This window comes from Panthera tigris, chromosome F3 (assembly GCF_018350195.1).
Source record: "Panthera tigris isolate Pti1 chromosome F3, P.tigris_Pti1_mat1.1, whole genome shotgun sequence".
NCBI classification, from domain to species: domain Eukaryota; kingdom Metazoa; phylum Chordata; class Mammalia; order Carnivora; family Felidae; genus Panthera; species Panthera tigris.
The window spans coordinates 27,311,087-27,338,775 of NC_056678.1; the positions used below are offsets into that span (position 1 = coordinate 27,311,087).

At 50.4% G+C, this 27,689-nt stretch overlaps 1 protein-coding gene across 4 annotated transcripts in view; it reads right to left on the bottom strand.

Annotated features, from left to right (window-relative positions):
• Nucleotides 1-389: 389 nt before the first annotated feature.
• KIAA1614 (KIAA1614 ortholog) overlaps nucleotides 390-27,689 on the bottom strand; it is a 41,851-nt gene continuing 14,551 nt past the window's right edge. For 2 of the 4 annotated variants that reach the window (XM_042976320.1, XM_042976323.1), the window contains exons 5-10: nucleotides 19,435-20,984; nucleotides 17,651-17,828; nucleotides 15,861-16,119; nucleotides 6,785-6,912; nucleotides 5,716-5,900; nucleotides 390-1,618 (exon numbers count right to left, since the gene is read on the bottom strand). In XM_042976320.1, coding sequence (XP_042832254.1) covers nucleotides 1,425-1,618; nucleotides 5,716-5,900; nucleotides 6,785-6,912; nucleotides 15,861-16,119; nucleotides 17,651-17,828; nucleotides 19,435-20,984 — 2,494 coding nt within the window. In that variant the 3' untranslated portion in view covers nucleotides 390-1,424. The remainder of the gene's footprint in view (nucleotides 1,619-5,715; nucleotides 5,901-6,784; nucleotides 6,913-15,860; nucleotides 16,120-17,650; nucleotides 17,829-19,434; nucleotides 20,985-27,689) is intronic. The other 2 variants (XM_042976322.1, XM_042976321.1) reach the window with 2 other exon arrangements.

Below are 27,689 nucleotides of genomic sequence, written 5' to 3' on the forward strand. Positions count from 1 at the left end.
ACCCTTCAGTGACCTTGCCCAGTGAAAGCTGCTATGAACACTCATTTTAACTAAGGCTGTGTGTTTTATCAAGTTCTAAAACAGTACTGAACTGCTCACTGCACCCCTCACCCCAGCATCACCCACCGGAGGCCCCTAGCTCCATTCTTTCCCCTGTTCATAAACGCACCTTGCCCCAGGCTCCTCTCTCAGCCAGAGGACTGTCCCTGGAGGCTTCTGCATCCACCCTGGCTGTCACCCCAACCCTGGGGGACTACCCTAGCCTTCCCTCTAGCATGCTCAATACAGTTCACTTCTGTCCCTGTGTCCTCCCTCCCTCTGCCCCCAATTCAGGCCCCTGCTCTTGGCCACTCAAGGTCAAGTGAACATCCAGCCCAGAATTTAGCGACTTGGAGTGAGAGAAGCTTCAGCTTTGCTTTTTAATAATTTAAGACTGACACACGGCCATCCATTCCCAGAGAGTCCCAACCCTTTGGGCCTAGAGCAGGGAAGCAACCTGGTGAGATAGCCCATCCCCCTGCCTGTACCCTGTCATTGCACTTCCTGCTGACCCACCCACAGCTGCCACCGGGGAGTCTGGGCAGAGAGCTTGTGGCTGGGGACAGCCTGGCACCAGCCACAGCCGTGCCCACACTCTACGGGAGAAGGAAGACAGGCCCTCACCGCCAGCTCCAGTGTTGCCTTGGGCAGAGGCAGAGGGCAGGCTGGTGGGGGCGGGGCTGGCCAGTCCTACTGGCCATGGCTGCTCTTCCTGGAAATTCGTCTGGTTTTTTTTTCCCTTCAACTTTATATATCACAAAAATTTCCCAGAAACTCTTAATATTCTGGCTACCAGATAACATCTCCCAGATGTTCTCACACCAGACCACATGTTCCAATGTTTGGCTTGGAATATATGGCCAAGGGCTGTAAGGCTGTCACTCCAGGACACTTTGCCCATTTCCAGAAAAAGAACAAAGGTGTTCAATGGGATGTGGAAGGAATGAGACTTTAAAGGCAGGCTCAAGGCCAATATGGCCAAGAACTTTCTTTGGTTCTGGAGTGTGGAAGGCTGGGGGAGCCCTTGACAGAGAGTGGGACAGGACTTGGGGGTGAAGAGGTGGTCAGGGGCCAACCCCAGTACCTGCCGCCTCTCTCTCCTCTTGCCAACAAAGGTAAGGAAAGAGGCTGACCCCACTTCTTGCATTGAGGGAGATCCAGGTCTTTTTTCCCCAGTTCCACGTAAATTAACATCCTTAAAACACACAAGCAGGCTCCTGCCCTCACGTATCGTGGTCAATCACAGACGCCCTGCCACAGGGGTTACATGCCACGGTCATCTGTCTTTGGTCCACAAAGCAGCTTTGTGCAGTGCATTTCCATTCCTCCTAGGCCAGTTCAGGGCTTCTGCGGGAGTGACTGTGCGGGGCAGGAGCACCGCTGGGTCACCGAGGGACGGGCCTCTGCCTCAGCACACGGATTGACAAGCTGTCTGCGTGGGCCAGGAGCTCCTTGATATGAGCCAAGCCCAGCCCTGCAACTTTGGCCCCATTTACCTCGAGGATCTCATCCCCTACCCCCAGCAGCCCTGAGTACAGCTTGGCCATGCTCGAATCAGCCATCTCCTGCACGTAGAACCCTGTAAAGGAAAACAGAACAATTTAACAGGTGAAATCCAAGGACACGCAGCTCTGTGGAACGCTGACCAGGTGGGTGCTTGTTAGCGTGGGGTGGGGAAGCAGGTGCTCACACAGGGCACTTCTCCATGCACACACATACACACACACCCTCGTTATTCTACCTCATAACCACAAGGCTTTCTACACAGATGCAGTGTGCCTGCCCTCATGGTATAATTTCATTTTTCTGTCTCCTCTTTTAAAATGCCCTTTAAGCTGTTATTATTTGTGTATACCCCAGTGTGAATGAACTAACCTTATCTTTTTCTGGGATGAGCTTTGATTGTAGAATAAGGAGGAAACTGATGTTCGAAAATTAAGAAAAAGACCTACTATGTGCCTGGTACTGTGCTAGGTAGGATTCATAAATACGATCAAGTTGCTGTCTTCAAGTAGCTGGAGTGGTGGGAAGGCTCACTGGAGTAATGAACGTGGCTGAGGTCAAATGCAAATCTGGTTTGCTTCCTATTATTGTCTAGGACTAGCACTAGCTTCAATCTTCCTTGGATGCGGAGGCTCACTTGACCTTTATTCACACACATCCTGTCCCCCACACTGCCCCTAAGAAGGCCCTGCTGGCCAGTATGACCACATCCCCTGGGTCTCTTAGGTGCAGAGCGAGCTGGAGAGAGCCTGCTTCTTCCCCTTTCCCTGGATCCGACTTGGCGAACCCACGTCAGTGGAGCAGGCCCTGTGGAGGCTTGGGGCTGGCGAGGCTGAGTTCCCCTTGCCTCTCCTGGCTACACAGTGCAGGGAGTCCTGCTGAGGGACCCTTCTCACCTCAACTTCTGCCGAAAACCTTCCAAACTCCCCTTGGACTTAGAGATTAAAGGGTCTTTCAGGGAAAGCTGGCCACCACCCCGCCTCACAGGCTGAGTGCACGCAGGTATCTGAGCACAAGCCTGGGGTGCGGACTGTGTGCAGCAGACATCACCTGTGGAACTCAGTGGGCAGCTCAGCCCCACCGGAGACACCCTCACTGCTGCCCAGCCCGGGCTGGCCTGGCCTGCACGCTGCTCTCTACTCCTCTTCCTGGAATCAGCGTCCTTAGAAAGGGCCGCATAGGGCACCTCACCCGGTTCTTCCGACTCTGGCCTGAAGGCATTTAACACACTCAGGCCAGGGGAGGTCCTCCCTCTGCTCCCCACAGCCCCATAGGAGCTTTGCTCAGCCCAGCTTCTGGCCCCAACAGAAAGCAAGCTGTCCAAAGCTGCCCACTGAAATGGGAGTCTGGAAGCACCACCATCTCCTTTAAAGCACCTGAAGGCTGATAACTCTGAGTTTAGCAAAACCAATCTTCTGACACATTCCCTCTCCCGGGGCTGAGTCGTGGAACTCCCTCTAGGTGCTTCTTGGCCGATCGGTGCCTTTGCCGCAGAGTCACCTCCCTACCCGCCCGCCTGCCTCCCATCCGCTGCGTGAAGCTTTTCTCCCAGCCCCATCTTCCACCTCTTCCGTCTGGGGGCTCTACCCGCTTGCCTGCCTCGTCAGTGTGCTGGTAGCGTGGGGGAGGCAGTGTGCTGCCTACAGAAATGGCTGCCCTACAGCAGACAGGCGGGTGCAGAGTGATGAGAAACCCCAGAAGCATGTAGCAGCCAGAGCTGGACCAGACAGACACTGACATCGTGCCAGCGTTCTCGAGGAGTCTCTGAGGTAGGCTTCACAATGGAAAGTCATGACAAAAATGTGACGGAGAGACCGCTGTTGTAGGTATTTATTGCCTGCTGGAAATGGCCTTTGTTAAGCATGTATGGTCTCTATGGTACTCAGAAGCAGAAGACAAAGCCTGCTGTTCTCAAATGCTTGTATACAATCGGATGTGACAGCCAGCAAGTGAACCCCAGCATCCTGACGTTTTAGCGGGGAATGCAGACCAGCCCCAGCTCACGGCCCGCCTGAGGCCCAGCAGAAGTGGAGCCGTGGCTATTGGAGGCCAGTCTGTGGCAAGGAGGCCCCAGGACCAGTCATGCTCCGGGTGCCTGCGGATCTCTGTGTTATATCCGATGGCCATCTGCAGCAGGAGCAGGGCAGGGAAGAGGTCATACCAACCCAGGGGAGGGGTGCCCTGGGGGGCAGGCCAGGGCGGAGCCCAAGGAGCCCTTGGTCATTACAGACCCCTGCCCATCCGACATCAACTCCATGACAGGTGGGGGAGGGGCTCCCACTGTCTGCAAAGGGGCCTAACGGGACTTTTGGGGAGCATGAGGCACATAGCCCCATGTCTGGTTGTGTGTGACCTCACACGGACAGGCGGTACAGATCACGGTGGTCCCTGTTGGAGTTCTGCTCCCCAAATACAAGTTCTCTTTCTGAAGAGGGAAGGGGAGAAAAGAGCTGGGCATTTTCCTATGCACATCACTGGATGCTCCTTAGGACCCTTCCAGGTAGGTTTTATTATTTTCATTTTACAGATTAGAGAACTGAGGTTCAGAGGGGTTAAGTAACCTGCTTAAGGTCACACAGCCAGCAGAGGCTCTGGAGTACGAGCCATGCCGTGTTGTCTAACTCTATGCCTCTGTGCTGCCCCTCTGGGAGGCCGACCGCCTCTCACCTGAGGAGGGAGGAAGCTGAGGGAAAAGATGGAGTAGCTAACAGTCTGCTGATGATGATCAGTATAGGTTCACGAATGCCATCTCCCTGTGAGGTCATTGTACCCTCCTAAGGTCTAGAGTGGGGAGAAACTCATTTTCTTCCTCTCACGCTCATAGAAAAATCCATCAGCAAACTGAGTCAAACTGCCTTCAAGTCAACCAGAATGCAACCACTTCTCACCATTTCCGCTGCCCCCCCTCCAGCCCAAGTCGCCACTGTCAAGTTTTTCCACTGAAACAACTTTAAAACCGGTCTCCCTGGTCCACCTTTAACCCACTAACGTCCATTCACAGTCCAGCAGCTGGTCAGCGACAGTGTTACAAGCACAAATCAGGGCACAATAGTCCCTGCTCCAAGCCCCTGGTGGCTCCCAGCTCACTTGGCGGGAAAGCCAGAGCCCTTCTGGGCTCAGCGCTGTCTCTTCCTCTTGCCACTCTGTCCAGATCCACCTCCTTGCAGGTCTTCTGACAGCCAAGTTCATTCCCACCCTCTGGGCCTCTTCGAGCCCCTTCCCTCTGCCTGGAATGCTCTTTCTCCAGACACCATACTGCTGCTCCTTCACTCCTGTAAGTGCTGTTGTGTCCTCTGCACAGAAAAGCTGTCGCCCCTGCTCCCACGGGCACTCCCATCCCCCCACTCTCGGGCCCTTACCCTGCTTTGTTTGGGTTTGTGTCTCAGTACTTTCGGCTCTCTGGCACATATAATGCAAAATGTATACAAATGCAAACCTTTTTGTAGATATAGTCTATCTCCCTCACTGGAATGTGGACTCCTGAGGACAGGAGTTCTGTCTGTTCTGTTTACTGCCAGATACCCAGCATCTAAAACACCTAGTAGGTGCTCAGTATAAACGTGTTGAAACAATGAATGACGGATCAGATGTCAGAACTTGCTGTGGTCTGCATATCTGGCAGTGAGCAGATTTTTCCCAGGTTAAATGACTTTGACCTAGGAGATCAAAGCACAGGACTAAACCCTCCTCAGCAGAGTGCAGCCAGGGCAGGATCCCTGTGAACATCACCCTTTGGAGCCAGCGCCGAGGGAGGGACCTGGATGCACAGACAGGCAGGCACATTCCACATGCCCAGACATACTCAGCAGCTGGAGGAAGGGAACCATTAAACACATCAGTCACATCAAAGGGATCGCCGGGAACCAGCAGGCACAGTCTCCCTTGGGCACTACAACAAAAAGATGGCCTTCAAGATTCTGATTTCAAGACGTCAGCAGAGACCTGAGGGGCACTGGAGTCAGGCTTGCTATCTCTGCCCCCTCCAGCAGCCCCACACCAGACCCTTCCAGAAGAGTGCCTGAAGGGAGAATTCCAGTCCTTTTGCTAAGAGGCTGTCTGCATTGAGAGCTCCACTTCTCAGCCACAGACTGGAAATGATCACGGCCAAAAGGTATTGCTGTGGTTTACTAAGGCCCCAGGGATGTGGAGCCCAGAAGGGGGCGGGGGGCTTACCTGAGTCCCGGCGCCCATTCCCAGAGGCCACACAGAAGCCAAAAGTGCCCTCCGGGGAGCGTTGTAGCTGCAGCTGGGTTGTGCCATCTGGGAACACCTCCACCACACGACCCACTGTGCGCGCCTGGCTGGGGGCGCTCACATCCTCCACGCTGAGGGCACGCTGGGGTGGGGCCTTGGCTGGCCTGCCAGGGGACCAGAGACAGTGAGTGCAAGGAGGGCTGGGCACTGGCACCCCACCATTCCCCACCTTAAAGGTGACAGATGCCTCTTGACTGGCCTCAACCAGCAAAAACAACCTGCTAGGATCAAGACTGGAGGGTTGTCACAGCGGTGCCCCCTGCTACTCCCGCCTGGACACGTGATTTCAAATCTTTGTGGGTGCAGAGACCTCTCTGAGAATCTAACAAAGCTATAATGTTATATAAAAATTCCAGGGGTGAACAGGCCACCTGAAGACCCTCCATGGGGCCCCGGGTAAGAGCAGCTAGAGGATCTCATCAGTGGGTGGGACTTCTCTAGGCAGGGTCCCAGGTCAGGTGCTTCTTTGGGGGCCCCGTCTCTGGATCTCTAACCTGATCTTTTTTTTTTTTTTTTTTTAATTTTTTTTAACATTTATTTATTTTTGAGACAGAGAGAGACAGAGCATGAACAGGGGAGGGTCAGAGAGAGGGAGACACAGAATCTGAAACAGGCTCCAGGCTCTGAGCTGTCAGCACAGAGCCCGACGCGGGGCTCGAACTCATGGACCGCGAGATCGTGACCTGAGCCGAAGTCAGCCGCTTAACCGACTGAGCCACCCAGGCGCCCCTCTAACCTGATCTTTAACTGGGCTAAGGAAGCTCTCTGATCTCAGGATGTTGTTAGACAGCAGAGGGATAGAGGAATCGAACCTTCCAACTCTACCCATTCCACCAACCCCACACCTTCTCAGAGCCCAGTTGCACAGGGCAAGGCATTGAGGTGTGGGTTCCAAGACTCCTCTGGCTCCCGAGGCAGGAAGGAGTTAAGCCCATAGCTCCACTGCCCATGCTCTGAGTTTACTCCTACACCAGTTGCCCACTCTTACCGGACATCTGCACTGTGGTCCCCTGGCTCTCCTACCACGTAGAGGCTGGACCTGTCCCCCTTGCCACTCAGCAGAGAATGGAGGTTCTGAAAGGAGACAGCTTTCCGATGATGGTGAGACGGTGACACCTGGTGGTAAAGGTCCAATATTGCAGGTGAGAAAAGCCATGGAGAGGGCGGGGATGCGGGAGTTGACAGAAACCTTACCCCATCCATGAAACTGAGGGTTTTTTAAGAGAGTAATGATACAAGTTTTTGTCACTACTTCCAAGTGTCCATCAGGAATCACCATGATTTACTTAAGAAGATGGACCCATACAGGTGATCTGCAGGTTCAATTTTCTTTGGCTGAAATAACTTAGTACTACTAGAATACTAATAATTTCATTGATTACGAAAATCTAATTTTCTCTAAGAAAAAAGTGAAAGCAAATTAACTACAGAATAATAAATATGATTTTAGAATTAAAATATTAAATATTTTGTGATTGTTTAGTATCCCTTTTATGGTTATTCACATTAAAAATGTTTATCTAAGGACTTCCAGGGAAAATGGCAGAGTTCAAAGATCCTAAACTCACCTAGTCCCATGGATATAGTTATATAACACCATATTAGATAACCAGAAAACAACCCAAAGACTGGTAGAACAGACTCTCCACAGCTAAATGTAGAGAAGAGTCCATGTCCAAGAGGGTAGGAGGGGTAGAGATTTCTGTGGGAGCTAAATGGATCTACAGGACTGTCCCAACGAGGGAGGGAGGCTGGGTGCAGAGAGACAAGGGGACCAGATCCTCACATCAGGTACATCAGGCATGAGGAACCTGCACAGGGAAGATGAATCCCCATAACATTTGGCTTTGAAAACCAGATGGGCCTAATTTTGCCAGTTTTTTTTAAATTTTTTTTTTAATGTTTATTTATTTTTGAGAGAGAGAGAGAGAGAGAGCATGAGCATGAGCAGGGGAGGGAAAGAGAGGGAGGAAGACACAGAATCCGAAGCAGCTTCAGGCTCTGAGCTGTCAGCACAGAGCCCGCCGTAGGGCTCAAACTCACAAACCGCAAGATCATGACCTGAGTCGAAGTCGGACGCTCAACTGACCGAGCCACCCAGGCGCCCCTAATTTTGCCAGTTCTTAAAATCAGCGAGGCTTAACACCTGGAAAAATCAGTGGGCTTGGATCTGGGAGACTTGGGAAGATGACGGGAAACTGAATCCCCACCCTTAAAGAGACAGCACAACAAACAGCCCCACTGAGGTACAGCATAGAGAAGCAGCAATTTGAAAAATGCCTGGGGTATATGGGAGGGAGATTTGTTTACTAATCTCAGAGCCTGTGCTAGAAGGGCAGGGATCTCTGGGAGAATTCTCTAGGAACAAAAAAGTTGATAGGAACCATTTCCCTCCCCTGCCCCACAGCCTAGATACACAGACAGCTGGGAGAACCAGCACAGTGCTGACACTCTCCACCTAACTTGCTAACAGCACTGCCCACCCCCTCATTCTCCTGTGGCCCTGCCCCCCTCCAATAAGCCTCAGTCGGAGTGCATCCAAAAGTGGCGCCACAAGTCTGGCAGTGTGTAAAGAAGCCCTGACAGTGACTCCTACCCTGAAGGGAGGGGAAAACAACCACACACAACAGTGTGTGGCCCTAGCACCACAGTCTGGTCTGACATAGGCCCCACCCACTAACAAAAGCTTCTCAGAGGACAATGCAGAGAAAGAGCCTTGTAGTTCAGTGCTACTGCATCTCTGGCAAATGCCTACTCTGACTTAGCTCAAGCCTAAGGCAGGCCAGGAGTGGCCACTAATACCACAGGGGCCAAACACTGCCCACAACAGGTAAAGACAGTCATTGCAGACAACTGGACTAAAGGCAAAAACAGCTCAGCCACAACAGAAGGGTAAATGCAACACACATAAGAGACACCCCCAAAGCACCAGGTTCTGGGGAACAGGGGATACTACACTACAGTGCATTACAAGACCTCTTCTTCATAAGGCCACTACTTTCTTTTCAAAAAATTTTTAATGTTTATTTATTTTCAAAGGAGAGAGAGACAGAGCATGAGTGGGGGAGGAGCAGAGAGAGAGGGAGACACAGAATCTGAAGCAGGCTCCAGGCTCTGAGCTGTCAGTACAGAGCCCGACATGGGGCTCAAACTCACAAACTGGGAGATCATGACCTGAGCTGAAGTCAGATGCTTAACCAACTGAATGACCCGGGCACCCCGAGGCCACTACTTTCAAGAGCAGGAGACATAGCTGACTTTCCTAACACACAGAAAAAGACACAGAGAATTAGACAAAATGAGGAGACAGAGAAATATGTCCCAAGTGAAAGAACAGTACAAAATCACAGCAAGAGAGCTAAACAAAATGGAGGTAAGTAATATGCCTGGTAAAGAATCTAAAATAATGGTCATAAACATACTCAATGGACTTGAGAACAGAGTGGAGGACCTCAGACCCTTAACAAAGAGATAGAAAATATAAAAAAGAACCAATCAGAGATGAAAAGCTCAATAACTGAAATTAAAAACACACTAGAAGGAATAAATAGTAGACTAGAGGAAGCAGAATAATGGATCGCTGACCTGGAGGACAGAGTAATAGAAAGCAATCAAGCTGAACAGCAGAGAGAAAAAAAAATTAAAAAAAAATGAAAACAGACTTAGAAAACTCAGCGACACAATCAAGTATAATAACATTTTCATTATAACGATCCCAAAAGGAGAAGAGAGGAAAAAGGGGCACAAAACTTCCCACATCTGGGGAAGGAAACAGAAATCCAGAGCCAGGAAGCACAAGAACCCTCAACAAAATCAACCCAATGAAATGCTGAAGTCCACACCAAGACACTTAGTAATTAAAAAGGTAAAAAGTAGTGATAAAGGGAATTTTAAAAGCAGTAAAAACAGTTACATACAAAAGAAACCCTATATGGCTATCAGCTGGCTTTTAGTAGAAACTTTGTAGGCCAGAAAGGTGTGGCATGATATATTCAAAATGCTGGAAAGAAAAATCTGCAGCCAGGAATACTCTAAACAGCAAGACTATCATTCAAAATAGGAGAGATAGAGAGTTTCCCAGAGAAACAAAAGATAAAGGAGTTCATGACCACTAAATCAGTCCTATAAGAAATGTTGAAGGGAAGTTTTTTGAGTTGAAAGGAAAAACTATAAGTAGGAGTAAGAAAACTATGAAGCACAAAGGCGGTAAAATTAAGTGTATCTATAAAAAAATCAGTCAAGATATTCACAAAAGAAAAAGCTGAAAAGTATGACACCATATACTTAAAACATGGAGTGGGGGAGAGGAGTAAAGAATGGGTTCAAACTGAAGTGACCATCAACTTAATATGGACTGCTATATGCAGAAGATGTTATATACAAACCTAACAGTAACCACAAATCAAAACCAGTAACACATACACAAAAAATAAAGAGAAAGGAATCCAAGTATATGACTAAAGAATGCCAGCAAACCATGAGAGAAAAGCAACATAAGAAATGAATAGAGAAGAACTACAAAAACAACCCCAAAAGAAGTAACAAAATGGTACATATGTGTCAATAATTACTTTGAATGTAAGTGGACTAAACTCTCCAGTTAAAAGACATAGGGTGATGGAATGGATAAAAAAGCAAGACCTGCTGCCTACAAGAGACTCATTTTAGACCTAAAGACACCTGAAGATTGAACGTGAGGGGATGGAGAAGTATTTATCATGCAAAAGGATGTGAAAAGAAAGTCAGGGTAGAAATACTTACATCAGACAAAATAGACATTAAAACAAAGACTGTAACAAGAGACAAAGAAGGACACCATATCACCATTAAGGGGACAATCCAACAAGAAGATATAACAATTGTAAGTATTAATGTAGCCAACATGGAAGCACCCAAATTCTTAAAGCAATTAATAACAAATATAAAGGAAGTAATCGATAGTAATACAATAATAGTAGGGGACTTTAACACCCCACTAATATCAATGGACAGACTGTCCAACCAGAAAATCAACAAAGACACAGTGGCTTTTAATGACTCACTGGACCAAACAGACTTAACAGATATATTCAGAGTATTCCATCTAAATACACATTCTTTTCAAATGCACATGGAACATTCTACAGAACAGATCACATATTAGGCCACAAAACAAGTCTCAACAAATTCAAAAAGATCGAAGTCATACCATGTATCTTTTCTGACCACTTTTCTTATCTTTTCTAGTTTCTAGTTGAAACTAGAAATCAACCACAAGAAAAAAATCTGGAAAGAACACAAATACATGGAGGTTAAATAACTTGCAACTAAGAAAAAATGAATGGGTCAACCAAGAAATCAATGAAGAAATTAAAAAATACATGGAGAGAAATAAAAATGAAAACACAATGGTCCAAATCATCGGGATGCAGCAAATGCTGTTCTAAGAGGGAAGTTTACAGCAACACAGGCTTACCTCAAGAAGCAAGAAAAATCTCAAATAAACAACTTAACCTTACAACTAAAGGAACTAGAAAAAGAGCAACAAACAAAACTCAAAACAAGCAAAAGGAAGGATATAATAAGTATTAGATATAATATATAAGGATATAATAAATATTAGAGCACAAACAAAACAGAAACTAAAAAAAAAAACCTTATTGGCTGATCGATAAAACCAGGAGCTGGTTCTTTGAAAAGATCAACAAAACCAATAAACCTTTAGCCAAACTCATAAAAAAAATTAAAAAAAAAGAGGGGGAGAGGAGAGGATTCAAATAAACAAAATCAGAAATGAAAGACGAGAAATAACAAATGACACCACAGAAATACAAAGGATTATAAGGGAATATTATGAAACAAACTGGACAACCTAGAAGAAACAGATAAATTCCTAAAACATATAACCTCCCAAAGCCAAATCAGGAAGAAATAGAAAACTAGAACAGACTGAATACCAGCAATTAAGTTGAATCAGTAATCAAAAAACTCCAAATAAAAGTACAGGGCCAGACAGCTTTACAGGTGAATTCTACCAAACATTTATTTATTTTTTACTTTTTAGGTGTATTTATTTTTTTGAAAGAGATAGAGAGAGAAAGAGAGAATCCCAAGCAGGCTCCATACTGTCAGCATGGAACCTGATGTGGGGATCGAGCTCACAAACCATGAGATCATGACCTGAACCAAAATCAAGGGTTGAATGCTTAACCAATTGAGCCACTCAGACACCCCTCTAGCAAACATTTAAAGAAGAATTAATACTATTTTTCTCAAAGTAATCCAAAAAAATAGAAAAGGAAGAACAGAAAAGAATAGAAAATAGAATAGGAAGGAATGAAGGAAGAATAGAAAAGCAATTCCACTACTGGGTTTTTACCCAAAGAAAATGAAAACACTAATCCTAACAGATACATGCACCCCTATTTTACTGTAGCATTATTTACAATAGCCAAATTATGGAAGTAGTCCCAGTGTCCACTGATAGATGAATGGATAAATATAAATATAGATAGATACTTAGATAAATGGTTATATATATAATGGAATTATATATATAACCAGCCATTATACTCAGCCATTAAAATGAATGCAATCTTGCCATTTGCAACAACATGGATAGATCTACAGAGTATTATGCTAAACAAAATAAGTCAGTCAGAGAAAGATAAATACCACACGATTTCAATCATATGTGGAATTTAAGAAACAAAACAAATAGACAAAGAGAAAAAGAGACAAACCAAAAAACAGACTCTTAACTATAGAGAGCAAACAGGTGGTTACCAGAGGGGAGGTGTGTAGGGGGATGGTTGAAATAGGTGAAGGAGGTTAAGAGTACACATATCATGTACACATACCTGATGAGCACTGGGTATTAAACAGAATTGTTGAATCACTATATTCTATACCCGAATCTAATTTAACACTGTATGTTAACTATACTGGAATTTTAAAAAAAATGTAAGTATGCACCTTAAAATATTCTACATTAAAAGGTGGACAAGACAAAAATACCTTAAGGAGTTCACCCATCAGTGGAGGTGGGGTGAGCACAGGTGAGTTAACAGCCCTAAATACATGTAAGTGCTCGGCTAAAAGATGGATGTGCAGGGAAGCAGAGAGAGACTCCAGTTTAGGAAGTTTGGGGACACTAGAGAAACTGATGCCTGAGTGAGGCTTGAAGCATGAGCTCCCCGGGTGAAGACTGGTAAGGGTGCTCCAGGCAGAAGAAACAGCAGGTGCAAAGACATGGGAGACGACAGAAAGCATATGTTCTGGAACATGGTTTGGGTGGCTGGGCTGCAGAGGTGATAGGAGATGGGCTGGAGCCTGAGGCCGGAACTGGAAGGACCTTATATGGCCTGCTAAGGAGCCAATGAGTGATGTTAATCAGAAGGTTGTAAGATTAGATCTGCGTTCTAGAAACTGACCCAATGAGGAGGCTACTGTGGGGGTGGGGGTGGTGGAGACGTAGGCAGGGAGTAGCAGACTTTTAAACAAATACAATGCATATTATTTATCACATTTGGAACCCACACTCTCAAGCAGTAAGTGATGTTATCAAGAGGTTTAGAGGGGGCCCTAGCCTTATATTAGCATTAAGGAAGGCTTCCTGGGAGAAGTCCTGCTTAACTCAGACCTGAAAGACGAGGAGTTCCCCAAGGAGAAGACAGAGGACAGCACTCCAGATGATGCGAGGTCAAATGTCAAAAAGCCATGGCTGTGGGGTGGGGGGGGGTGGGGTGGTGTTGTGGAAGCCATCAGTGTGGTTGGGTGTCAGAACGGAGCCACTGCCCACCCAGGAGGTGGGCATGAACATGAACACCAGATCCAGCCAGCACCTGTCCACATTTGGCAGCTCCAGAGTCTAAGGAAGTAAAAGACAGTCTAAAGGAGGTAGTTACCCCTGAGATGCATCACAAATATTTCTGAGTGAGACAGAGACTTGTTTTATCTTCCTTGAACAGTTCTCTGTGATGCTCAGTCCGCCCTGCACTTGTTCCCACCCTTTGTTGGCCAGCTTCCTTTCTATCTTTGCCCACGCAGCTTACATTGCTGATAACCTCACTGCCACAGCAATGGCGCGGTCATTTCCCTCGAGGGTTTACAGAGACCGAAGTTCTGATGGTGATGCATCCAGACGCCATGGCTCAGACACACAAGGGACAAATCTAACTTCATGAGGAAAGTGAATTCCTGGAGCACGGCGTCAACTCTAGACTTTTCTGCCCAGCTTACTATCACTTTGCTTCTGTTTCTTAGCCTTCCATTGATTCATCCAGCAAATACGAAGTGAACACCGACCGCATACTAGGTACGGCTCCTAGTACAAGACAAACTGATGGCATTTTCACTCAGCCTGCATTCTCTTCCCCAATGCAGCCTGAAAAATGGAAGTCTCCATTGCCCCAAACCACAATCACCTGCCGTTGCTCTGCAAAAAGGACAGGGGCAGGGAACAAAAGAACAAACAGAATACCTGGAAACACCTGGAACAGAGCAGGGTTTTCAGAAACTTAGTTGGGAGTTAGCACACCATTGTTGATTTGCTGTTGGTTTATCTGCTAGCACATGGAGAGAGACCTTCGGCTAGCCGCCCTGCATTCATTCACACACTCACTGACTCACCTGTTCATTCACTGTGTCTTACATATATTTATATATTAGCCATTGTACTCAGCACAGGAGCATCCCCCACTTTTTGAAAGTTTGCTTCTATGAAAGACCTACATTAGTACCTGTTTTGACTAACCAAAAGAAATCCGGAGGATTTTCACTTTTACAAAAAGAGGTGAAAAGCAAAAATAGCATTCAGCATTTGTTTTGCAGTGAGCCATTATGGGGCAGTGCACCCAAAGTGGCCCCACCAAGCTCCTTCCCCAGGGACTCCACTCAGCATCTTAGCATCAAGCCACAATAGCCTTGAACAGTGTCTGTGAGCATCTGTGCTTCATCTCGATTTATTTTGTGTATCCATTAGCAAGATGTGTCCTAGGGTATCAGAAAAGCCTGAAAGAGGTTATTTTTTGGGTCAGGGGGTGCTCAAAAATTCTCCATATAACTTAATGGTAATTGCTTCTTCGATGTATGCCATTTCGGCTTATGGAAGTTTTCACAGGAAATGCTCTACTTTCGGACAGCGGGGGAACCTGTCCTAGGAAGAGAAAGATCAAGTGGTGTTCCCTCAAAGAATTCACACCCCAGTGAGGGGAGACAGACAAAAATCAATTAAAATACTATGTGGCAAGTTCCCTAAAGGAGGGAAGCACAGGATGAGATGGGAACACAGAGCAGAGGCCCCTTAGTTCAGCCCAAGAAAGGATTGGAAGTGGCTTCACGGAGGAGGCAATTCCTGAAGTGTTGATGGATGAGCAGACGTTAGCAGGGAGAGAAGGTGGGGGAAACATTTCAAGTGAAGGTTCAAAGTCAGAGAGTGTATGGCCTGATTACAGAACTGCAAGGTCAAAGATAACGGGTCAGGTGTTAGAAGGCAACTGAGGAGAGATGAAGGCAGATCACAGAAGCCCTTCAGCCATGTCAGGTGATCTGCACTTTATCCTGTGGGTGGTAAGGGGCCAAAAGCGGATGATCAGCAAGGGGGCAGCATGACCAGATGTGCCCATCAGAAGGACCCCTATGGAACCAGGTGGGGACAGACGTGGCAGGGATGTCAGTCAGGAGGCTGTTGTGTTGGTCTGGGTGTGGAGTGATTTGTGCTAGACTAACAGAGTCACTGTGACCATGGAGAAGGTTCCGAAATGATCGGGCAGTAGACTCTAGGTCTTGGCAGAGGGGGCAGAGTTGAGGGAGAGAAGGGGGGGAGGAGGAGGAGGAGGAGGAGGAGGTTAGGATGAGCCCGTGCTGGGGCAGCTGGCTGGAAGAACAGAACCGTGGGATGCTGCCCACCCCATGGTGTCCAGGGGAAGCCAGGTCTCATGGACCAAGTGTGGGGAGCCCAGTAGCCTCCCTTTCTCCACCTGGGCTCCCTGAGGTGGCCTCCTCTGCACTTCATTCCTCCTGTCACCTTCCATTCCATGGGCAGCTGTGTCGCCCACCTTTTGGCTGGGGCCCTTCAGACTCACCAGATGCAGGGACTGTAACGATGGGGCTCTCTTCACTTTGGGGGTGCTGGTGTGTGACGCCGGGCCAGGCGCAGGGGTCCGCAGCTGCTCCACGCTGTAGCTGCGGGCCTTGCCCAGCTTGGGCCTTGTGCCCTGGCCCAGGGCCAAGAAGAGCTTTTTCAGCCCCAGGGTAGAGGCCAAGCTGCTGCTGCTTTTCTTGCTCCTGTCAGAAGGGGTAGCGGAGGGCGGGCCGGGTCCTGCACTGACCCCCGGTGATACTCTGAAATGCAAAGGTGGACATGAAGGGGACAGCGGGGGGCAGGGCCAGAGGCCAGGGCAGACAGCACCTCAGGGCCCCGTGGGCCCCGGCTGGGCCAGCACCCAGGCCTGGTGGAGGCCGAGATAGCGGCTGCAGAAAGAGAGGCTGAGAGGGCGTGTGCAGGATGCTCTGCTAGGGTGGCTTTTAGGGAAGACAGCTCAGACAAGACCCTCAGAGCCTCTGTGCCTTCTAGGCACTGGGGCTTGTGGTAAACAGACAAGGCCCTTATTCTCAGGAGCTTACAGACAACAGACTAGTGAAAAAGGAGAAAAACCACAGCGACTGTTGAGAAATGCCGAGCAGAGAGTGACAGGGTGGCCAGGGAAGGTCTTTCTGAGAAGATGGTGTTTAAGCCGGAAGCTGAATGATAAGGAGCCATCCTGCCGAGGCTGCAGGTGAGAAATCCTGGGTCGAGGCCACAGCGATGCCATAGCCCTGGGGCAGGAAGAGGCTCTCAGAGTTCCAGAACACAACGGGGCCAGGCCACCAGCACTGGGACACAGCGAACAAGGGGGAAAGAGGGACCGGATGAGGTAAGGCAGGTGTGCCAGATTACCTTGAGCACTTAAGCCAAGGAAAGGGGCTGGGATTCTATCCCAAGTGGGAGAAAAAAAAATCATTGGGGGTTGTAAGCAGGAGAAATGACATTATTTCACTTTAAAAAGATACTCAAACTTTTGACTGCTGTGTGCAGATGGAAGTGTGGAGGCAAGAGTGAAGGCAGAGAGCAGACAGTTGTCAGAAGGAAGTAATGCAGCTCAGACCCAGGAGGAAGGTGACAAAGGAGGACGCAGGAGCTGGAGGCGACATGCCAGTGGGTCAGGGAGGTAGGGAAGGAAGAGGGAGTGGCCAAGATGACGGCACGTGGATGGGATCACCGCGTGGATCGCGTGTCTGCTGGGAAGAGGACCTGGGAAGCGGTTGCGTCAGGGTCTCTCAGGCACCCTCGTGGAGACGTCCCGGGAAACCGGGGGTAGGGGTCTGCAGTTCTGGGGAGCACACAGCGCTGGCGAGGGAGAGCTGGCTCTCGGGGGTGCCAGGAATGGCGTGTAGTGCAGAAAAGAAGGGCCTGGCCAGAGCACTGCCTCACCGAGGCTCCGGGGCCCCAGGGCCAGGACTCAGACCCTCTGCACTAAAGGACAGAACGGAAAGGTGGATGCCGGCCTGTTTCCTCCGCGTCCAAGTCAGAAACAAGCCCTCTCAGACAGCCTCATCCTGGGAGCACCGTGAGGGTTGGGACTGACTGCTCAGCTGTGCCCGGCACAGTACCTGGAGTGTGAGGCCTGGTGAATGAATAAGCAAGTACCTCAGACTGAAAAGTGGCTGGGAGAGAAGTGTTACGGTGCCATGGCCAGAATACGTTGAGGAACCCTCTAAGGATTTGGGAGCAGTGAGGTTAGTCATGCCGGCGGGGGGGGGGGGGTCTCTTTTCCCACCCAGTGCCCCCGCTCCTCCACCTCCTGCAGCCAGGGCTCTTGCTCCCATTACTCACCGGGTTGACACATGCCCTCTGGAACCCAACTCTGTCCTCTGCAGGCCTCCCTCTGGTTCCTGGCTGGACTGTGACTCCTCTGAGGCCAGGGAGAGGGTGATGCCCACGGAGCTGACAATGCCAACAGCTGCTGAGCCGAGAAAGCCCTGGAGTCCTCCTGCAACAGCCGCAGCCCTCCCTGTCATACAGCCACCCCCACAGGTCATGGTCAGGGGAGGGGACATGCCCAACAACAGAGGCAGGAGAGCCAGAGGAAGCTGGAGAGAGCTGGGGGCCCCAGGAGAGCAGTGGAGGCAGTGGTCAGGCACCCACAAAGCAGGCCGGGCATGAGGGGTCTTGTTTACTGCCGGGACCCATCACCCGCGGCACAGCGCCTGGCACACAGATGATTCAGAAATGTCTGTGCAGCGATGGATCTGTTTGTGGTAAGTCGTGTCCCTCCTGTATCAGGAGACACGGGAAAACGCATCAAGACAGTTGGGAACAGGGAAAGTTTGCATTCCTGGGATGAAAACCACAGTCTTGCCGGATGTGATGTCTAATAGTTTTAGTGACAAGTGCCATTTCTGGAGCATTTCTGATGTGCCAGGCAATGAATGAAACCCTCTGCAGAGACTATTTCACGGGTTCCTAGAAGATAGGTTCTATTATTACCCCAGGTCACAGAGAAGCCTGGAGCACAGAGGGCTTATGTGGCGTGCCCAGGACCTCCTGGCTAATGACAAGCGGAGTCTGAGGAGGTAATGGCCAGGCTGCCCAGAAAGGCCAGCAGCTGGTGGAATAGAAGCTCCTCAGGAGTGGTTAGAGGTGGTCAGCAGCTGGCCCAGAGCCCACCCCATGGAAGGAGACTAGACACCTTAGAACAGGGCAGAAGGCAGCTCAAGGTAGTGCCTGCTTTCTTCAGGTTCATATGAGCAAGGGAGGGTGAGGGAAAACGTCTATGTCCCCTCGCACAGCGAGGGGGGGGGCCAACACACCTGGGGGTGGCAGTGCTTGGCATCCACATCCTCAGTAAGGTCAGCACAATCTGTCAGCTCTCTGCCCTCTCCTCCTCCACTGTGTTTCCAAGCCCTGGCTCCCTCCCAAGCCGTCCCAGCCCCGGGGACACATCAAGTCATGGACACATTAAGAAGAGGCGCAGACCTGCTATCTCTGCCTATGAGTGAATGGCCAAGTCGCTCACCTCACATCACAGCATCAGGGATCAGAGCCTAAGGCTACTGATGCCCGACACACTTCTGCAGCCGTGCCTGCTGAAACCACGAGCCTGCCCAGGGGGGCTAGTTGGGGTCTGGAATGGCTCTGCCCACTAGTCACTGTATCTTCCAGACAGCACGTCTGTCCGGCCACAGAAAGTCTCAAGGGCAGGACTCCTGCTGAATTAATTCACTTATGCATTCCCTACAGTGCCTGGTATGGTGCCTGGCATGTAATAGGTGCTCAGGAATGAATGAATGAATGAATGAATGAATGAATGAATGAAATGAAGATATTGAAGGAAAGGGCCTCAACCATGTGATTATTAGGCATTTACTGCTCTAAGCAAATAATAAATCTGGAGCTATTGCCTCTTCCTGCTCCCTGCCTTCTGCCTCCCCCCACCAAGAGTTGGCTAATCTGCCTCCAGGCTGATGTTGAGTCTTGCAGCCAGTCCACAGACCCCATAGCTTCCGGAACACCTGCTGCTGCTCTGAAGAGCTGCTGGGAGGGTGCACAGCTATGTCATCTATTAAGATGAAAGGTAAAGGATGACTCAGAGTGCTTGGCCTGGGGTCTCTACTTACCATCGCTGCGTTTCTCCAGAGGCGGCTCCTGGCTGCAAGAGCCCTTGTCCATCTTGCCCTCACCCATGGCTCCTCCCCAGGGCCCCTGCAGCCCCAGAGGCATGCTCTTGTTGCAGCTGTTGGTGGACAGGGCCAGCAGTGGGTGACTGACTTGGGGGCTGTAGGGCTGGGTCTGCGTGGGTGAGAGCTCACAGGTCCTGGGAACTGCACTTCTTGAAGGAGGCAGAGGGGTGTCCACAGGCTCTCCCTGCTCACCCAGCCTGCTGGACCCAGGCAGGGCTGCCTTCCTGTGAGACACAGGTGAGGTGGTTTTCCTTGAAGGTGGAGGGGTTGGCACCCAGCCTCCAGGGGAGAAGAAAGAGGTTAGCTGCTGGGCCTGGTGCAGGGCAGAGGGCTCTGCATGGCTCTGTCGCAGGGAGGAAGCAGAGACAGTCTCCAGAGACTCATGATTTTCTATATCCTGGGCTTGTCTGGCTGGCGCTGAGGACCCCAGCTTCATGGAAGATGCCGGGGCACAGGCTGTCCTGCACAGAGCCCTGGAATCCACCGGGGGAACCCAGTGATTTCCCAGCCCGGCTTCAGGCTGCCACTGGGATCCCAGGGAAGCCCTTTTAGATTCCAGGACAGGAGGCTTAGGGAAAGCATCTTCTCTGGCAAACAGAGTCCCCTCAGGGTGTCCTCTGCCTTCTTTCACCTCATCTGCAACCTCCACGTGATCAACCCCAGGCGAGTAGTGAGGGGTCTGAGGGCTGCTGGGCAGCTGAGATTCAGCCTTCCGGAACCACCTGGGGCCTCCCCGAGGCCTGGCGCCCCGCAGACGCGGGCCACTGCCTCGGGCCGGGCTGCGGGCCCTGCTTGGCTGCGAGGTCCCAGCCTCCTCGCTGTCGGTCCTGCAGCTGTCGGAGGTGTCCGTGCTGTCCAGGGCGGAGTCCACCTCCTCGGGCCGCACCGAGTCTCCGATGTGCGTTTCCCGGATCCATTCCGTGTGGAGCCCCTGCTTGGCAGGGAGGAGCCTGGAGGGGGGGCTCGGGCCCCAAGAGCTAAGGGGCTCCGCCAGCACCCCCTGTGCCCCACGGTCGCGTTCCTGGAGGGACCTCGGGTCCGGGCTCGCCTTCGCCTGGGTGGGCCGTCGGTCGTCGATGCGGCTGCCGCAGGCTCGGCACTTCCTCTCGCCGTCCGGGACGGCCTTCCGGTCCAGTAGGCCCACCAGCCTGCAGAGCGCCCCTTCGCCGGCGGCCCTGCGCGCGCAGCCCCTGTTGACGTAGTGAGCGAGGTCCGGCTTGGAGCGCAGGGGGCCCTGGCCCGCCGGCGCCTGCAGCGCGCAGCTCCGCGCCTGGTCCTGGCGCTGCTGCAGCCGCTCCAGGTAGCGGGACTCGGCGTCGCGGGCGGACTCGTCCTCAAAGCGGACGCGGGACGGGGAGGTGCCCCGCTTCGGCCACTGCCCGCTGGTGGACTCCCCGCTGGAGGAGTCACTCGTGTTCCCGTTCTGGAGGTTGTCTCTGCAGGCGAAGGTCATCCTCGGGTCCAGGGCTGGGCTTCTCCGGCCGTCTCTGCGGGGGGGGAAACAGGAGCAGACAGGTGACAGAAGATGGGGAGGACGGCACCATGGGGTACAGAGCTTCCAAGGTGCTCCGTGGTAATATGACTCCAGTTACCCCACACCACGTTCCTGGGGAGTCAGGCAGTAAACCAGAGTAGCTTCCAAGCCCATCTTGAAGCTGAGACATGGCGCTAAACAAAATCAACAGGAGCTTCTTTACTTTTGGCTTTCCTTCTGTTGCCTGGCTCAGCCTGAGCCAAAATAAAACATTACATTGAACACGGGATATACGGAAGGATGATAGCAAAATCCTCATGGTGTGTGTGTGTGTGTGTGTGTGTGTGTGTGTGTGCACGTGCCTGCATACACACACTCCACTCAAGAGGAAGTGAGCCTGGCGTTCATAGGCATCTGGTAGTGATGAATTCTCCCAATGTTGTACTTGGCTATAAAGATTTAATGGGAATGGGCGCCTGGGTGTCTCAGTCTGTTAAGCGTCCGACTTCGGCTCAGGTCATGATCTCACGGTCTGTGAGTTCGAGCCCCGCATAGGGCTCTGTGCTGACAGCTCAGAGCCTGGAGCCTGCTTTGGATTCTGTGTCGCCCTCTCTCTGACCCTCCCCTGTTCATGCTCTGTCTCTCTCTGTCTCAAAAATAAATAAACATTAAAAAAAATTTTTTTTTAAAGATTTAATGGGAAGAGTGAATTATAAGTCTCTACACAGACTGTGTGGGACCTGATGTCAGGCTTTCTAAGCATTCTTGCTCCCAAAAGTGTCCACTCTGGGTTCCTAATCATCTTGGTTAGACAGAATTTAGACAATGACACCCATGTTTCTCCTTGGACTCTCTGTCTTTTCTGTTTCAGTGCCCACCTTCTGTACCCACCCCCCCCCCACCCCCGCCCCTTCCATGCTGGAGAAAAGCTATGAGGACAAGTACTGTGCTAGGAAGAACCTCTGCATTCTGTCACCAACCTTTGCTCTGGGAAAACACTGTGCTGGCCGTCAAGTCCTGTCCACTCTAGAAAACACCTGCCTAAATCTCACCCTGGGGGCCCCCTGGAGCCAGGTAACCTGAGTCTCCCCGCATTTCCTATCAAAGGCCACCTAAGTAGGGCTCTTCTTTCCCTTCTGTTTCCCTACAGTGACGTCGCACCAATCTACTGCTAAGTGTTTGGGACTCACACCTTTTCTCTCATTTATCGTTTATCACTCGCACTGGACCCCTGCCTCGTATCCAGCCCCCACTGCCTCCTGTCAGTCTTCCCGAAGCACAGCTCCATCACACCATCCCCCAAGGGGGCACAGGATCAAGTTCAAGGTCTTTATGGTAAAAACAGAGGCCCTCCACATTCCTCACTGTTTTCCTCCCCAGCTCTGTCCTGCCACCCGGCCACTTGTATGGTCACCAGACTCCTGCCTCGTGCACCTCATGCAGCACTCTTGCATCAGATCCTGCAGACTTTTTTTCTTGACCTGCCTGCATTTGAATCCTATTTGTTAAATGTTACCTGTTGTATAGACACCACGTGTGCTGGTTAATTTTACGTGTCAACTTCATTGGTACCACAACGCCCAGGGACTTTGTCAGACATTATTCTGGATGTTTTTCTGAAGACATTTTTTAATAAGATTAACATTTAAATTGGTGGATTTTGAATAAAGCTGATTACCCTCCATGACGTGGTTGACCTCATCCAATCAGTTGAAGCCCTTAACAGCACAAACACTGATCTTCCCTGAGCAAGAAAGAATTCTGCCAGTAGACTGCCTTTAGATTTGAGTTGCTATCTTCCCTGAGTCTGAAGCCTGCCAGCCTACCCTGCAGATTTTGGACTTACCATGCCTCCATGATCACATGAGTCAATTCCTTAAAATAAATCTCTCTCTCTCTCTCCCCATATATATATGGAGAAATACACACACACACACACACACACACACACACACACACACAGTCTGTTGGCTCTTTCTCTGATGGTTTTTTCTGAAGAAACCTGACTAATACACCATGATATTATCTCCTTCCCATGAACACCTGTACCACTCATTTGTTATGACAGACTCACAAGATGTTAGTGCTTGAAGGCACTGCCATGACCACATGGTCCCTCCTCATTCCTATAAAGGAGAGGCCACACAAGACCAGTTTCTAGGCTGACCGGCACCTGAGCAGCTGAAAAGGCAAGCTGTGGATATTTTTTCTTCTTCAGAAGGAGCCGTAAAATAGAACTAGACACTGACCATGCTGGTAGTCAAGTTTTATCTGGGGAGGAGCCTGGGTTTTAGGGACTTGCTATTTCTTTCCAAGTACCCAGAAGTATACCCGTTGTGTATACACAACTACCTATGCTGGCATACTTCATGTGTTATGTTGCTGTTTTTAGTCCTCAAAGTGTCTACGAAGCCTTTCCTATCCTTGCCTTCCTCCTCCTCTCCCCTCCCTCTCCCCAGAGAAGTGAACTCTCCTCCAATAGCACACTGTATGTACATAGCACTGTTTGCTCAAGCTTGCCTAGACTCCCAACAACTGATTATAATGAAATGTATGTCGACAATTAGTGGATTTACTAATCCTTCCCCTAACGAGATGCTTCAGTGATTCTGGAAGAAGGGTGTCAGTGCTTTCAAAAAGGCTGTCTTAATACGAGTTCCTCCCTCACCAAGTTTATAGCTACCCAACAGAAGGACAAATATGGTACGCAATTAAAAGAAAATCAGTTCAGATAACAGCAGGAAGAAAACATACATGCTTAACAATTACTATTAAAACATGCTAGCCAGTGGGAAGAGTAGCCATTGAACCGGCTGACATCTAAACCTATTCGCAGCATTTACTGGACCAGACAGTGTGTCCCTTCTCAGCTGTACTTTGTGTATGGATCAATGGCATTGCCTGTCTGGCTCAGGTGAACATGACCTGCGCCCTGGGGGTGTCACTGCCCATTCCTAACCATCCCCTCCCTCTGTGCCTTGACAAAGCCACTGACTAGCCTCACAATCCAGACGGATTAGAATGGTCTGGATTGCTGAGGGAGTGGAATACGATGTATAAAAAATGTATACACTTTGGAATCAACGGGTGGTCTGAGAGGTTAGAGTTAAATTGTCCAAGACTGATTCTCTGCAAAGCTCCATGGGAGCCAGCTATGGCTGGGAGCTTAAGGCACTCCCTCACCTGTGCCATGTCAGACAGACAAGAGGCTCAAACCTTGGACCCCAGGCCTCTGATTGCAGAGGGGCAGGGCTGGTGGTCACCTAACTGTGAATGCTGAGCTGGCAGGATAAAGCTAGAGCCAAGGTTCCACCATGCCATAGCACTGTGTCCCCACCCCCAGTGCACACTAAGGAGGAGTGAGCACTTCCTAAATCATGCAGCTGAAAGTGCCACTCCCTGGAACCCTCCCTGGAGGCTGCGGCTACGCGTTCACTAAATGTTTACCCTGCCCTAGGAGGCCGTGGGTGATGGGGGCCTGCACATCTGCCGATACTCCTGACTCCAGTGTTTTCTCTCAATAAGCACTGCTCCAGGAGGAATTTCTTTTTTTTGAAGAACTACTGCTAAGCAACTGATCTTCCTGCTTTGAGACTGGAGCAGAGCCTGTGCTTAAAAGGACTGCTTTGAGGAATTCTGCAGAGTTGTCCATCATCCTGTTTTCTGGAACTCACATTCAGGCTGGGCCAATTTATCCATTAGGCACAGCAGCCACAGTGTCTATGGGCCGGGACACTTCCAGGGACCCATGAAAGTCATTTGTCTTCAAGTCAGAAGAAAACAAACTCTTAAGTCCAAGAAAACATATAATACCTTTTACACCAGCATGGTCAGAAACTAGAATTTTTAACTTTATTTTTATGGAGGAAGGCAGAGAAGGCAAGAGTGCCTAGGACCCCCCAAAGTCATAATGTGGGTCTGCATTCAGAGAGGGGTTCACAGCAGAGATGTGAAGTTCTTCACTAGGATCACCCCTGGTGAGGATGGTTCAGGGTCTCCCTGCTTGTCTCAATATGGCTAGGGTGGTCCCCCTGATCCCTGTGCTGGTGACAGTTTTCTGTTGCTGACGGTGAGGCACTGGAGCCCCAAGCTCTTGCCCCTGAGGATCCCACCTGCACCTGTATGTCTTCAGCCTCTCAGGATCTGAGGCAGGTGCAGTGGGACAATCACTCTGGTCACGTGCATGTGGGGTTCCTGGGTCAGCTCCCCAGGGCATTCTTGCCCAGGAACAGGAGGCTCTGCCAGAGAAACAGCATCACCTCTCCTCCCCCAGAAACAAGAGGCGACCCACTAAGCAGAATCCGCCCTCCCCCCCCCCCCCCCCAGATATCTGGAGGCATGTATACGCGCGTGCGCGCGCGCGCACACACACACACACACACACACACACACACACACAGAGGCAGGATACCCTGGTGGCCAGGCCCACCCAATGCAGGGAGAGGCTCACCAGGAGACTCGGTACACTGGCCGGCACACGGCAACCCCTCTGTAGGCCCCAGATGGCACTGCCCTGCTATGCTGACAGGCTGTGGGCTATACTTTGGGGGAGGAAGAAGAAGGCCCAGCTTTAAAGGCAGTACATTTCTAACCTAATAAGGGAGTCCAGGTGCCATCAGCCGCATCAGTGACCTTAACTTTTCCATACAAGATGGTGAATTGAGTCATCCTGGAATTCATGCCAAAGGTAGAAATAACATTTTTTGTTCTAAAAGGAGAAATGAAGGGGAGTCTGATCACAGAAGGTACTTTCAACTCCACTGCTGAAACCAGAGGCCTCTGCCAGCAGTGCTGGGAACACGCCACACAGGTACGCTGAGGGCTTTGGAGACAACTGCACAGCAAAGACCCTTCCGTAGCAAACCATACTTGCGAAGCTCCTCAAGCTGCCTCAACCATCACCCCTCTCGGAGAGGACCGTCTGGCCCAGTACCTGGAGTTGATATGGCCTCTGTGGGAAGGCCCCTTTCTGGAGGCCCACTTCCTACAGCAACGCTGTGCCAACCACACAATCAACGCAACCTACACAAGCTCTACTGTCTTAACACGGCTGCTGCTGACACAGGATGACAGCCCTTGTGGGTCACCTTCCCAGGTCCTGCATCTTGCTGACGTGTTGTGCCCTCCTGGTGTTAGGAATTCCAACCTAGGTGTGCCTGTCCCCAAAATAGCAAGAGACTGTGTTTCTGGGAGCTGCTCAATTTCTACGCTGATTTGCTTCCAGAAAATGAAGCTACTGATATGTCTTCACCTCCTGGAAAAGCCTGTCTGTCCATGCTTGCCCCGGCCACCTCCAGCCTGGCCGAGGATAAAGAAGGCCTTCTGGAGACTGCTCTGCCCGCCCCTACTCTTCCATCCGTCTTTTACCAAGCTGCTCTTTGGAAGGAGTGATGCCCCTGGGCTGAGGGGCGGGGAGGGTGCGGGGGTGCTCCTGCATCTGACTCGGGCCTGGGGCCTGTGTGGCATCACCATGTTAACTCAGCATGGCTCTCCAGGGTGATTTGACAAGCATAACCTTTAGAAGCATCTGCAGCAAGCCATCTGGCGTTGATTTTTCAGCTGCACCCTCTGAGGATTCACCAGGGCTGCCAAGTCAAAGTAATTCTTTTCTGGACACGGCAGCTGCTAAAGTGGGTCACCTTGCATTTCTATAGCATTTCTATGGCCAGGGGACAGCCTGACAAAAGGGAACATACTTTAAGGTTGGCGATTGGGGTTGTGATGAGCTGCTCGCCTAATCTGGGGAAGAGGAAGTGTCCAAGAGCACATTTACACAGTCACATCTGTTTTGCAAATAGTCCTGCCAATTTTGAGACTACCCAGCCCAACCTAAGTAACCTACAGAAGGTGGAACATAGGGCTCTGTGAAAGTCTAAGGCTCTGAGCTCCATATATATGAAGAGAAGAACAGTTAGGATGCTTCAGAGAAGCCATGCCCATTCCTAACTAGTCTCCTCCAGCCAGAGTGAGACAAGGCAAAAATGTGGAAAAAAAAGGATAGTCTTTTTGGCACAGCTTGCCCAGATTTAGGATCTCCTGAGCCCCTCTCATAGGGGGGTCAAAATGACACTGAACTCAGAGGCAGGCCTCAGCCCTCTGCTTATGCTGGAGTCATCTCAATGGTGCCACGACAGTCCACGGCCTTCAGTGCACAGGCTCAGTGTTCCCCATCAAAGAGCATATGGCCCAGTTCCACTGAGAATCCTCTGTCCCTCCAGTATCACACAGTGATGGAAACCAGCACACCCAGCATGCCCATCATCGTGACAAAAGCACAGGTGCCCTGCTTGGGGCAGGCACAATTTGACATGGGCTGGCAGCCCCGTGTCGGGTCCACCAGGTGTACCGGCCCTGGGGTGTGCATTCCACGTGCAGGGGGTTCCAGGAGGGGCATGGCACATGGAATGGCAGGTGGGGATGGGGATGGGATGTCACTCCAGGAACAGCCACATATGTTAAGGGCTGGTCTGAATGTCCTTCAACTTGTTCTCTGCCTGCCTCTTCACCCCCAGTGAACTTGCCCTCACCCATGGCTCTAGCATCGTGAAAGCAGGGTAATGCCCAACTCTGCCATTCTGACCTCTTTTCCTCCTCTACAGATCTTGTATCCAAATGCCTGATGAACATTTCCTCCATTTGGAGGGCAACCTCCTCTAAAGTGTGACCCTGAACTTCATTCCTTGGCTAAGGCCCCACCAAACCTCCAGACACCCAGTCA